Raw genomic sequence first — 12,686 nt, forward strand, 5'->3', positions numbered from 1 at the left:
CTGCATAGTTCAAGGATGTACCTTACTTCCATTTCAACCCTTGTTCTGTCTTCTGCTTAACTTTCCCCAAAATTCTTTTTGCTGCAATGGTTTTGTGTGTGAACTTCTACCAAAAAACAAGTTCTGTACAAAGTTTGTGATTCATCATCTAGGGGTTTGCTGCATCTTGATCCTTCTTGACTGCACAAGGAGATAAGGAGGAGAACTTATCTCTTAAGCAGTCACCTGGGACCTTTTTGGATTATGGAGCAAGGCACTGAGGGGACAGCAGAGGTTGTTTGCCTGTTATTCACCATTCACAAAGAAGCGCCTGCATGCACCAGCCATCAGATTGGGCTAAACACACAGGTGTAATAGCTACATCATAAAAAAAGATGTAGTAAATTATTCCACCCTCTGTGTCTCACAGTTTCTTCCTGATGCATTTGCCTCAGGGAGAACAGATATATTGCACTCCACTCTCCAGCTGAATTTTAAGAGTCAAACTAGGTTGGTCCAGATTGGCCTAGAAGTTGTAATTTTTTTTTTGAGCACGAGTTAGAACAGTTTAATACTTTTTTGAAAGTCTAGCTGGTTAATTCAACACTTGTTTTATACAAGTATTTGAACCTTTGAAAACGCCACAAGGTCTCAGCAATTTACAGGCTTCTAAATATGTCTTGCAGAGTGGCCAAGTTTGCCAATCAAATTGGCGGAGTTGAAGGAATTTCTTGCCAGTTAAGCTCCAGAAACTAAATGTGTAGAGTGAAACAATTTATAGAAAACATTTGTTTCTTAATCTTAGCTGTGGACTTCCTGACTTAAAGCCACATTTGTCTAATGTTCTAAATTACTGGATATTTACAACTGGAGCTGAGTGAAAATTTTGAGACAAATAATTTGTTCACTGGAAATTACCATTTTGGTCAACCTGAAACTATTTGTGAATTTGCCAGATATTTTTGGCCAATAATAACAATAGTAACAAAAATAAATAAATAATAGAGGCCTATGCCTGGAAGCTGAGGCTATGACCTTCGTTATAACTTTTACCCAGTGGTTAGTGCACTTGCTTGCGATGCAAAAAGGAACATGAATTTGCATCCCCCATATTGCATCCTTATTCTCTTTTCCTGACACACTATCATTCATCGTGGCAATTCAGTCATTCATAATTAGGCCTTGGAAAGACCATGAGAATGACTCTATAGCCTGATGGTTAGAGCATTCACATATGATGTGGGAGATCCAAGTTTAAGCTGCTGCTCCAATGAATTCTTCATAGTATTACCAACCCTCCAGGATTGTCCTGGAGTCTCCAGGAATTTAAGATTTAATCTTTAATTAAAGGTAATGTCATGTGATGAAACCTCCAGGAATTCATCCAAACAAAGCTGATAACCCTGATTCTTTATACAAAATGGAACAGCTCCAACAAGAGAGACTTAGAGTGCCTTGCCTTAGACTAACCTATAGCACAGGGGCTAAGGCACTCTTCCTGTGATGTGGGAGACTGAAGTTCAAATTACTTTTACATAACAGGCAGGTTGGGGAATTCAACCTGGGTCTCTCACAACCCACATGAGTGCCACCGGCCTAAATGTCTGTGTCCAACCCCATGTTTCAGTCAACCAGAAACAGATTTTTTTTCAATTTACAGTTTTTAGATTTGGTTTGACCCAAACCAGTTTTTTTTTTCCAGATCTGCCAGTGAACCAAAAAATCAGTTATTCACCCAGCTTTATTTACAACCTCCATTTGAGCAAGTATTTTTTGCCTGGCAATTACTAGTTTGGATTGGAGATTATTGTTGAAAAATGTGGCTGTTGAAATTCTGAACTAAGTAGTTTGATGGGTTTTCATTAAGGAAAACAAGCAAGTGCTACTTAGCAACAAAATACAAACTAAAGGGGCATTTTTCATTTATTTTTATCTTAGCTAGGTTTTTGGGAACCTTCTGGAATTGTCTTAAAAAACAAAATTTTAATCGACAAGTTTCCTAAAGAACAACTGTTCAAAAATAATAGATGATATGGCCAATGAAAACAATGCATTTTGTTCTGAAACATAACACAGAGTCAGAGTGGACTGAAAGTTAATTATAACACCTAATATTCTGTCTTCACACAGTCAATGTCCAGAAGGATATATATGTGTGAAAGCTGGTAGAAATCCCAACTATGGCTACACGAGCTTTGACACATTCAGCTGGGCATTCTTGTCACTCTTTCGGCTGATGACTCAGGACTTCTGGGAAAATCTTTATCAATTGGTAAGAACCTTGTCTGAATCAAATGCTAAGTATTATTTGATATGGTAAAATTGTATGAATGGACATATTCAGTTGTGACTAGGGCTGTCGATTTATTTCAGTTAACTCACGCCGTTACAAAAAATTAATTGTGATTAATTTTTTTAATTGCGATTAATTGAACTTTAAACAATAGAATACCAATTGCAATGTATTAAATATTTTGGATGCTTTTCTACATTTTCAAATATATTGATTTCTATTACAACCCAGAATACAAAGAGTACAGTGCTCACTTTATATTATTATTTTGATTACAAATATATGCACTGTAAAAATTATAAACAAAAGAAATAGTATTATTCAATTGACCTCCTACAAGTACTGAAGTGCAATCTCTTTATCATGAAAGTGTAACTTACAAATGCAGATTTTTTTCTTACATAACTTCACTCAAAAACAAAACAGTGTAAAACTTGTCACCTGAAAGTGAGAACAGGCATTCACATGGCACTTTTGTAGCTGGTGTTGCAAAGTATTTGCATGCTAGATATGCTAAATATTCGTATGCCTCTTCATGCTTCGGCCACCATATGAGAGGACATGCTTGATGACGCTTGTTAAAAAAATAATTCATTAATTAAATTTGTGACTGAACTCCTTGGGGGAGAATTGTATTTCTCCTGTTCTGTTTTACCTGCATTCTGCCATATATTTCATGTTATAGCAGTCTCGGATGATGACCCAGCACATATTTGTTTTAAGAACACTTTCACAGCAGATTTGACAAAACGCAAAGAAGGTACCAGTGTGAGATTTCTAAAGATAGCTAGAGCACTCGACCCAAGGTTTAAGAATCTGAAGTGCCATCCAAAATCTGAAAGGGATGAGGTGAGGAGCATACTTTCAGAAGTCTTAAAAGAGCAACACTCCGATGTGGAAACTACAGAACCCGAAACACCAAAAAAGAAACTCAACCTTCTGCTGGTGACATCTGGCTCAGATGATGAAAATGAACATGCCTTGGTCTGCTCTGCTTTGGATAGTTATCGGGCAGAACCTGTCATCAGCATGGACACATCCTCTGAAATGGTGGTTGACGCATGAAGGGACATATCAATCTTTAACACATCTAGCATGAAAATATCTTGTGATACTGATTACAACAATGCCATGCGAACACCTGTTCTCACTTTCAGCTGACATTGTAAACAAGAAGTAGGCATTATCTCCTGTAAATTGTAACCAGACTTTGTTTGTCTGGGTAATTGGCTGAATAGGACTGTGAGGACATATAGGCTGTAAAGTTTTACATTGTTTTATTTTTGAGTGCAATTTTTTTTGTATAAAATTCTACATTTGTAAGTTCAACTTTTATGATAAAGATATTGCACTACACTACTATGAGGTGAATTAAGAAATACTATTTCTTTGGTTTTTTACAGTGCAAAAATAAATATAAAGGGAGCACTGTGCACTTTGTATTCTGTGTTGTTACTGAAATCAATATGTTTGAAAATGTAGAAAACATCCAAAAATATTAAATAAATGGTATTCCATTATTGTTTAGCAGCACGATTAATTGTGCAATTAATTGTGATTAATTTTTTTAATTGCTTGACAGCCCTAGCTGTGAGAGAACCCTTTAAACTACTGCTTATCAGAGCATGAATTCCATCACTAACATACTATCAGACTAGCAGTGACACGATGCGTTTATATGGAATTGTTTTCCCCCAGACGCTACGAGCTGCTGGAAAAACATACATGATATTTTTTGTTCTGGTGATTTTTTTGGGCTCTTTCTATCTGGTGAATTTGATCCTGGCTGTGGTTGCCATGGCCTATGAAGAACAAAATCAAGCAACACTGGAAGAAGCAGAGCAGAAAGAGGCAGAATTTCAGCAGATGCTTGAACAGCTAAAAAAACAACAAGAAGAAGCTCAGGTATTTTTTGTGAAGAAAATGTACTCTGTCTGTTTCTGCACATCCTTATTCTTCTGCCTAAAATTATAAGGTACTCACAGAAATTAGTATGTGTAATATTATTTAATATACTTAACGGTGAACTGAAAACCAAGAAGCCTTGTTTATCACCTAAAGTAACTAGTTTATTAAGTGAATCAACAATTTATAATCTCACCAACAAAATAACAAGAAAACAAAACAAATCCATGGCACAGTAAACCACTATTACTAAGGCCTGGTCTACACTGGGGGGGAGGGGAATTGATCTAAGTTACACAACTTCAGCTACACGAATAACGTAGTTGAAGTCGACCTACTTAGATCTACTTACCACGGTGTCTTCACTGCGGTAAGTCGATGGCTCATGCTCTCCTGTAGACTCTGCCTGTGCCTTCTCGCCCTGGTGGAGTACTGGAGTCGACAGGAGAGCACTCAGCGGTCGATTTATCGCATCTAAACTAGACGCAAAAAATCGACCCTCACTGGATCGATCACTGCCCATAAATCCAGCAGGTAATGTAGACAAGCCCTAAGTTCACCATAGGATTCTACAGGTAAAAGATTGGTGATTACAATGTTACAGAAATAATGGAGAATTACAGTGCATGATATTGATAACATCCTGGGGTTACAGATCTCATAATAGTTGTGAAAAAGTCGGGTGGCATTAAAAGAAGTTGCTTCTGGTTTACAGTCTGCGAGAGAATGTTCAAAGCTGCTGTATTTAATAATCCCTCTCAAACATTCAGAACAAAAAAAGACTGAAGGAAAGGTATTAGTACTAGGATATTCTCATAGACCTCGTTCCAGCAAAGTATTTAAGCACATACCTAGTTGTAACCACACTGAAGTCTATTAGGACCTTAGAAAAGGATATAAATCTTTTAAGTAACAAAGGGGTGATGGGTGGAATTACTTCTTGGATAATCTCTCATAACAATCTTGTTTTCTGAGAAAAGCAGTCTTATTGTAAATAGTGTTACAAGAAAATGTAATTTTTAATATACACCTGTTGTATGAGGGTTTATTATCCAAAGACAAATTGTCTGAGAAGGTTTTATACGTGTGAACCCAACACCTAATTTCTGGGCTTGCATTTCTACTACCTTGCACCTAATCTAGTCATTTATGTAAGTACAAAATGGGTGTAAAATTCTAGCAAATCAGAATCCTCTAGTCATTTACACTCGTATTATTTTACACATACTTTGACCAGGTATAAATGACTCCATAAGGTGCAAGGCAATGGATAATCAGGCCCCTCTATCTTTAACTTGAAAAGAAAGATTTCTTCACTATTTGCATTAGCATATATATATTTTAGCCATTAAACACTGTCACTTCAAATCACTCAGAAAGGAGCAGAATTGTGGAGAATAAAAATATATATTAGCAATGGTACATCCTTTTTTCAAATTTGGTATTGATATTTATTGTCATTGATATGGAATTGTTCAAAAATTTAGCCATTATGTGTATTAACATTTAATATAGACTTTACTTTCTCTAGTACTTTTCATACATTATATTAAAAAATGCAGTTACAAAGTTAAAAACAAAGCTCTATAGGCAAGTGGGGGGATAAGATAAGGTTACAGGAAATATCTGAAAGATAACGGAGATTAATTAAATTTAAGGATATCTGGAGGCTATTCCAGACAGCTGCCACTGTACTTGTGCATTTGCATGAAGCAACAGAGACTGATGCTAGATGAGCAAGGAGAGAGGGGAACAGAGAGAAACAAAAGCTGAATAAAGTCTATGCAAAATTATTGTTTAAATAAATGGGGAGTCAGTGGAGTAATCTGAGAATAGGGGTGATGTTGCCATGTTTCTTTGTGTGTATGAGAAAGTGGGAAGGGTGCACCCATTACAGGGCAGGTCACTGGGTCCAACTGGGTTGTGATCAGTGCAGAGCTGGAGGTGGAAAAGGGTAGAAAGTCACATTTTCACTCCTTCAGTGATTAATTCATCCCCAAACAAAACTTAAAGCAACCCTCAGCTTGTTCAATCTTGCAAAAACTGGAATGGTCTGGTAGGCTCCCCCTGAGTATCACCAAAGCTCAAGAGATTCTGGCCATATCCCCCTCTTGTCTCTGACCCCTCTTTATTCTGGGGTAGAGGAAGAGGATAAGAGCAAGTGGCATAGAACCTTATATCATCTTTATACCACCTGGGGATTCTCCTGACACAGGGAAATCCCCATCTGCCTTGTTAGTGAAACATTCTGCTTCCTGAAGAGCAAAAAAGCAGCCAGATGGGGAACCAAGAATCTGGCCCCACATTCTTATTGTAGTCAATTGAGTGGGATAATCTTAAACCTTTGTGACAACATTTTGGCTGTTACGTTCTTCTTGATAAACTACCTGCTTGAGATTATTTTTAACATTACATACTCTGCAAACATTAATGAAGATATAAATTAGTTAATTTTAACCTATTCTAATGGATCAGGTTGTATATTGTGAGTTTCCTAACCCCATATAGAAAGAACAACAATTAATCCTCACTATGAATAACCACAAAGAACCAGCTGAGTTCTTTTAGAGCAGGATGTAGAACTTTTGTCCCAAACACACAGGAAGAAAGACAAGATGCAACAGATATGGTTTATTTAGGCCACAACCTTATTAACATATTCATTGGGAACTATCCAGCAACAACTCATATAGCATGGATCATCACTCCTTTCCAACGGTTTGAGGGATGTCATCAGTCCCCCAACCCCACGGCATCTGATCCAAGCTGATGGCTAGGACTCCAAAGTCCTTCTCTTGTGTGAAGGTAAATGGGCTGGGAAAGTGGATTTTCTCCTTGCTACACCACATTAGATGTACATTAGGAGCCACAACCCCATTGCCCAGCTTTTCTGGGGATGCCTTCCCTTAAGTCTGCTTTTAATTCCAGTTTATCAGGGAACCAGCTCCCCTATCAAACGAGTACTTACACTGAAGACATGCCACAAGGAAAAGCCAGCAAACAGCTTGGCTGCCTCCCACCCACCTGAAGCCAGGTTCTCAGATAGTTTAGCAATTCCCTCTCTAACATCAGCCAAAAATATAGTCACTCCCCTGTCAGAGAGGTACACCACATCTACCCTGAATAACTGTGGTACCAAATATGATGTTATTTTGGTGGGTAACTACTGATCCCCCTATTCACACACAAAATTAGCCATTTCCGGAGTCACACATCTTCTGACCTTGTCAACCTGTGGAGGCCTGGCAGCTTTCCCAACATATCCTCCACTGCAGCATTTCAGAATAGTTTACAGTCACCCCCAGGAAAAGGTCCTGGATCTGCCCTAAATGTCTCTTTGCCCTGATTGTTAAGTCAGTAAGCCCTACCTATTCTAATGGATCAAGTCACATGGTACAAGTTACATATCTCCATACAGAAAGAACAACCAGTAGTTCTCAACTGTGAACAGGCAGAGGGGACCAGCTAAGTTGTTCTGGAGTAGGATGTATTACCTTTCTCATGAGAGATGGATAAGCACATAGATCTGAAGTGCATGGAGGATGCAATGCTCATGATTTCTTGTACTACTTTGATTTTGAGCTAATGTACTATACCTTTGTCTTTGGGGAGCTGTGCTGTTATGGTACTACTTAAATTATGATCTATACAATAGAGAACTAAATATTTCTTTAAACAAAATTGTCTTGAATTTATTTTTTGAGAATGTTTGCCCAACTGAAAAGTTGCTCACAAATTGCAACTGATTATACTGATAATAATAAAAATCAGTACAAGTATATAAAATTGTTTGCTATCTACATTCTAAAAATACCACACCTTGTAAACCAACAGGCAACAGTGGCAGTAGCAGCAGCGTCTGTTGCGTCAAAAGATTTGAGTGGAGTAGGGGGACTAGGGGAGCTCTTGGAAAGTTCCTCAGAAGCATCGAAGTTGAGCTCAAAGAGTGCTAAAGAAAGGAGAAACAGAAGGAAGAAAAGAAGACAGAAGGAACTGTTTGAAGCAGAGGACAAGGGAGATGTTGAACAGTTCCCCAAATCTGAATCAGAGGACAGTATCAGAAGGAAAAGTTTCCGATTCTCGATGGAAGCAAATCGACTGACATATGAAAAGAGGTTCACTTCCCCCCACCAGGTAAAGTCCTCTTACTAATCTATGTTTTTCTACTACCATGATCTGTTTGTCATGTCAATTCCAGAAATGTTACAGATAGAAGACTATGAAGAGAGAAGAAAAGGAAAACGTGGGGAAAAGAGCTTCTGTGTAAACTTAGTTTTTGTAATTATTATAGTCAGCAGTGTTTCAAACAGTTAGCTGGATGTTTCTGTTAAATTATCTAACATGGGCTTACTTACCCAAAACTTTGCTAAAACACTTCTAAAAATGTATTTCCATAAAATATCTTGCATACACAGACCACTTGATGATGTGGAATGTTAAAAAGGTTTTAACTGGAACTCAGGGAAACTTACATAAGTCACTCATTGGTTGTCCACTCCTAAATCATCTCAAGCCCAAAACAATAAAACCTCTGTAGGAGACAACATCCCCATGTATTCTCTGCATTCTAGGAATACTAAACCACCCTTAACTTTTGTTGTTTGTGTTACTGAACCCATTTTTAAATGTCAGGGGGTAGTCATGTTAGTCTGTATCCACAAAAACAACAAGGAGTTCGGTGGCACCTTAAAGACTAACAGATTTATTTGGGCATAAGCTTTCATGGGTAAAAAACCTCACTTCTTCAGATACATTTTTAAATGGTGACAAATGAGAAAAATATTTCTGAGTTTCCAAAATAATAAGAATGGGACAGGGGAACATTTAAGCTTATACCAATAAGTAATTTAGACATACTGTTCATTTTAAATTAATTCATTTTATAAGAGAGCATCAGTATATTCCACCACAGTGAGGGCTTGTCTTCTTGGCAAGTTAGCGGATGGCAAGCCAGGATGCGAATCTATAGTCCGCTACCTTGACATCCACTAACTCACATGGTGGATCCCGCTACAGCACACTAAAAGTTCAATAGCGTGCTCTGATGTTTGAAACAGTAGGATGTCAAAGTGGACTACAGACTTGGTGCGCTGTAGCAGGGTTCACACAGTGAACTACTGTGTGTCAAACTAGTGTGCTGTAGATTTACCCCTTGGCTTGCTGCACACTAACTTCCTTATGTAGACATGTCCTAAGTCAAGATATCCCTTCTATCACACTGGGATAACATTGCTTATATAATTCAATTCAAATTCCCAGATACTGTATGCATTTAGGTGCCCATTTAATGTCTAGAGATAAAAATTCTTGGGTAGCTATAATTTGATTTGATATAATAATAGTACTTTGAACTTAAGTATTTTGGGTCTGATCCAAAACCCATTACAGTCAATGAGTGTCTTACCATTCATTGCAATGGGCTTTGGATCAGGCCCATATAATGCCTTTCATCTAAGGAGCTTAAAGGGCTTTATAGTCAAGAATTAAGCTTGATAGTATCCATCCGAGTGCCATACCTCTTACCATCCCTGTTTCACAGATGGGGATACTAAATGACTTGCTTAAGTCGCACAGAAGGGTCAGTGACAGAGCCAGTAGAACCATAAACTTCTGAATCCTAGTCCTGAGCTCTATATACTAAATCACAAGCCCTCCCATAGTTAACCCCATGCCCTGCAACATTCTTATATGCTTACAGGACAGAGATCGTATGGGAAATACTCAGTGTGGATTTATTATCTAACAGTAAAGTATCATTGGCATGGACTAGTCCATCATATTTTCTTAACCTCTGTGAAAGCCTTCTTGCCTTTTACCACCAAGTCCTGCATCAGCAAGAGCTAAGAAACTACTATAGAACCTTAGCAAGCTTAAAAATCTCAGGGCTCTTTAAATACTTTCCATAACACTGAATTAAATAATAATTCTTCATGTAAAATGAAAAAATAAAACCCATCATATAGAAACCAACATTGTACGTTTTAGGTTTCAGATTAAATAAGGGAAAGGTACAGGGAAATGGCTTTTCTTAACTGGCCACGATTTACACAAGCAGGGATAAAGTAGCTAGAAGAACAACCACCTAAAGTAAAACTTTTCACCACTGAACTTATTAAGGGAGCTAGTGATCTAAAGAGTATCAAATCACCAATTTAACTAGCTAACCTGGTTCCTTTTTGTGAAGCACTATCAATACTTTGAGGCAAATCTTGCCCCTCTACATATCCAGGGAATGGCCAAAATGCAATGGAAATGCCATCTGTCTGTTGTGCAATGAAGGGAGATGGGAAGAGGCTGTGTTGGAAAGACTCTGCGCCTCGTGCCACACAGAGAACTCCCTAGTGATTGTCCATTATAGTGTGAGTAGCAATGGTTAACATGATAAACAGACTGAAAGATCAGAGAAAACATGGCGAATAGGTCTGTGTGCTGCTCTGATCCACTGGCTCAAGACTCCATGTGTGTCCATATGAGTGGGGAGCAGCAGTCTTCATCCACAGATCTCCTCTCACACCCTATTCACCAAGGACCTGCTCCAGCTCCCCTGGGGAGGTCTCCATTCATTTCAGTGGGAGCTGGATTAGCTCCTGTATCCCATGTGTTGCCCTGCATGCACAGCAACTGCTACAGATTTGGAGTGAGGGGTCTATTTCTTCTGAATGTGTCTTTTGAGCATGTGTGTCTGAGAAGCATACAGCTCTTTCAAACTGACTGTGCACTTTTCCCTCTGGAGTTACTCTCTTAGGGCTCAATCTAGGGCTCAAAATCAATGGGAGTCCAACATATAGAAGGATTGCAGAGTTAGGCCTTAGAAATTATTACAAAAATTGATTATGTCAGGTTTTGAGTAGTATAACTTAAATTAAAGATGAATGTACTGCAGGCTTTGTTATATTATTTATCAAACAAATGACAGTGCCACCAAGTAAATAACTGTAACAATTCATTTTGATGGATATGTAACTATACAGAGTACTAAGGTATAACTGCAGAATATAAATGATGTGTAATTGTTATGAAAAATACAAAATTAAATATAATTTATTGCCAAGAAAGATCAAAATTAGTCAAAGAGGGCACCTCTATCTGATTGCTGTAACTACCTAAAAAGGGGGACACACACATAATAGTCACAAAAGTTCGGCATACCTTAAAAACATATGGAAATCAAAACCAGTTTTAGTGGATGCAATGCAGGAAAAAAAGCTATATATATACAATTACACACAAAAACAATGTTATAAGAGCATTTGCAATGTCAAGCTCTCAAAAGTTAGTAAATGCCAGAAATACACCAACTTCTTTGTGTGTATGCATTATGATACAATTACATGACCACATACTGTTTTTTTCCACAGGACCCCTGCTTCATTCAATGCACAGGATGGATCTTCTTTGGGCATGATTCAGGGTTAGGTAGTGAAGGAGACTGTTGTCTGTAGGATATGTGCTTCATATGTTGCAGGAGGTGAAAGGTGGGTAGTGAATGAGGCAGGATCTTCTGGGGTAGGCAGCTGAATGCTGCCCTGAGGAATTGGATTCTATCCTTGCCTTTGCCACAGAGTTGCTATGTGATAAAGGATACATTATGTTACTTAAAGCAAACTTTTAATGGGTTGTCACTAACTGTCCGTTGCTAATTTTCTGGTTGTCTGACTAGAAACCTTCAGGTCTCATTTGAAGAAGTGCTGAGCACTCACAGCTGCAAATGAAGTGAATGGGAGATATGTGTTGAACATATAAAGCACTATATATAATAAATACTCTGAAAATCAGGTCCTAGAAGTCTCAAATTGGACACCAAAATTTGTGGACAATTTTGACCTCAGTCGCTCTGTGTTTCAATTCCCCATCTGTAAAATGGGAATAATTTCAATCCCTCATCTCACAGGAGTTTTGTGAAATAAATTCATAACCATTTGTGTAGTACTTGGATATATTACAGTGATGAATGCCACAGAAAACCCCATGAGGAAATTAATAATTCTGTCTTCACGGTAGGGTTTGAATAGCATGCAGTAAATACGCATGGAGCCACACTCTGAACGGGGAAAAAACAAAATAGCTGCTCACTTAAGTGAGCACCATCCATTCTGTTCACTGAATGATGATAAAGTCCTGTGAAAAAATTAGAATATGAATGTGTAAGTAACAATTGTATCTTAATGCACACACTCAGGGGGGCTGAATGAAGGTCATACAGACAACCTTAATTCTGGCATTTCCTACCTTTTGAGTGCTTGACTTTACAACCTTAATATTGTTCTTCTAATGTAGTTTGTGTGTCATTTACTTGTTTTTTAAAAAAGCAAACAGAAAAAACAGAAATTCAATCATTTGGCACCACATTGAAACCCCATGGGTGATTCAGCAGGGGCTTCTCAGATCAGTCTACCTATTCCAGTTCCAGTCTCCTTGCCCAGATAGCGGCAGTCTCCCCACCTGGCTCCTCAGACAATCTCAGTCATCTCCCCAACCCCTGGGCTCCCAGTTCCCTCGCTTTCAACAT

At 38.2% G+C, this 12,686-nt stretch overlaps 1 protein-coding gene across 9 annotated transcripts in view; it reads left to right on the forward strand.

The window, feature by feature from the left end:
- LOC116818660 (sodium channel protein type 2 subunit alpha-like) overlaps positions 1-12,686 on the forward strand; it is a 114,430-nt gene that overhangs the window by 35,698 nt on the left and 66,046 nt on the right. For all 9 annotated transcript variants that reach the window (XM_075070150.1, XM_075070152.1, XM_075070144.1 and 6 more), the window contains 3 exons: positions 2,110-2,251; positions 3,971-4,177; positions 8,012-8,311. In XM_075070150.1, coding sequence (XP_074926251.1) covers positions 2,110-2,251; positions 3,971-4,177; positions 8,012-8,311 — 649 coding nt within the window. The remainder of the gene's footprint in view (positions 1-2,109; positions 2,252-3,970; positions 4,178-8,011; positions 8,312-12,686) is intronic.

This window comes from Chelonoidis abingdonii, chromosome 10 (assembly GCF_003597395.2).
Source record: "Chelonoidis abingdonii isolate Lonesome George chromosome 10, CheloAbing_2.0, whole genome shotgun sequence".
NCBI classification, from domain to species: domain Eukaryota; kingdom Metazoa; phylum Chordata; order Testudines; family Testudinidae; genus Chelonoidis; species Chelonoidis abingdonii.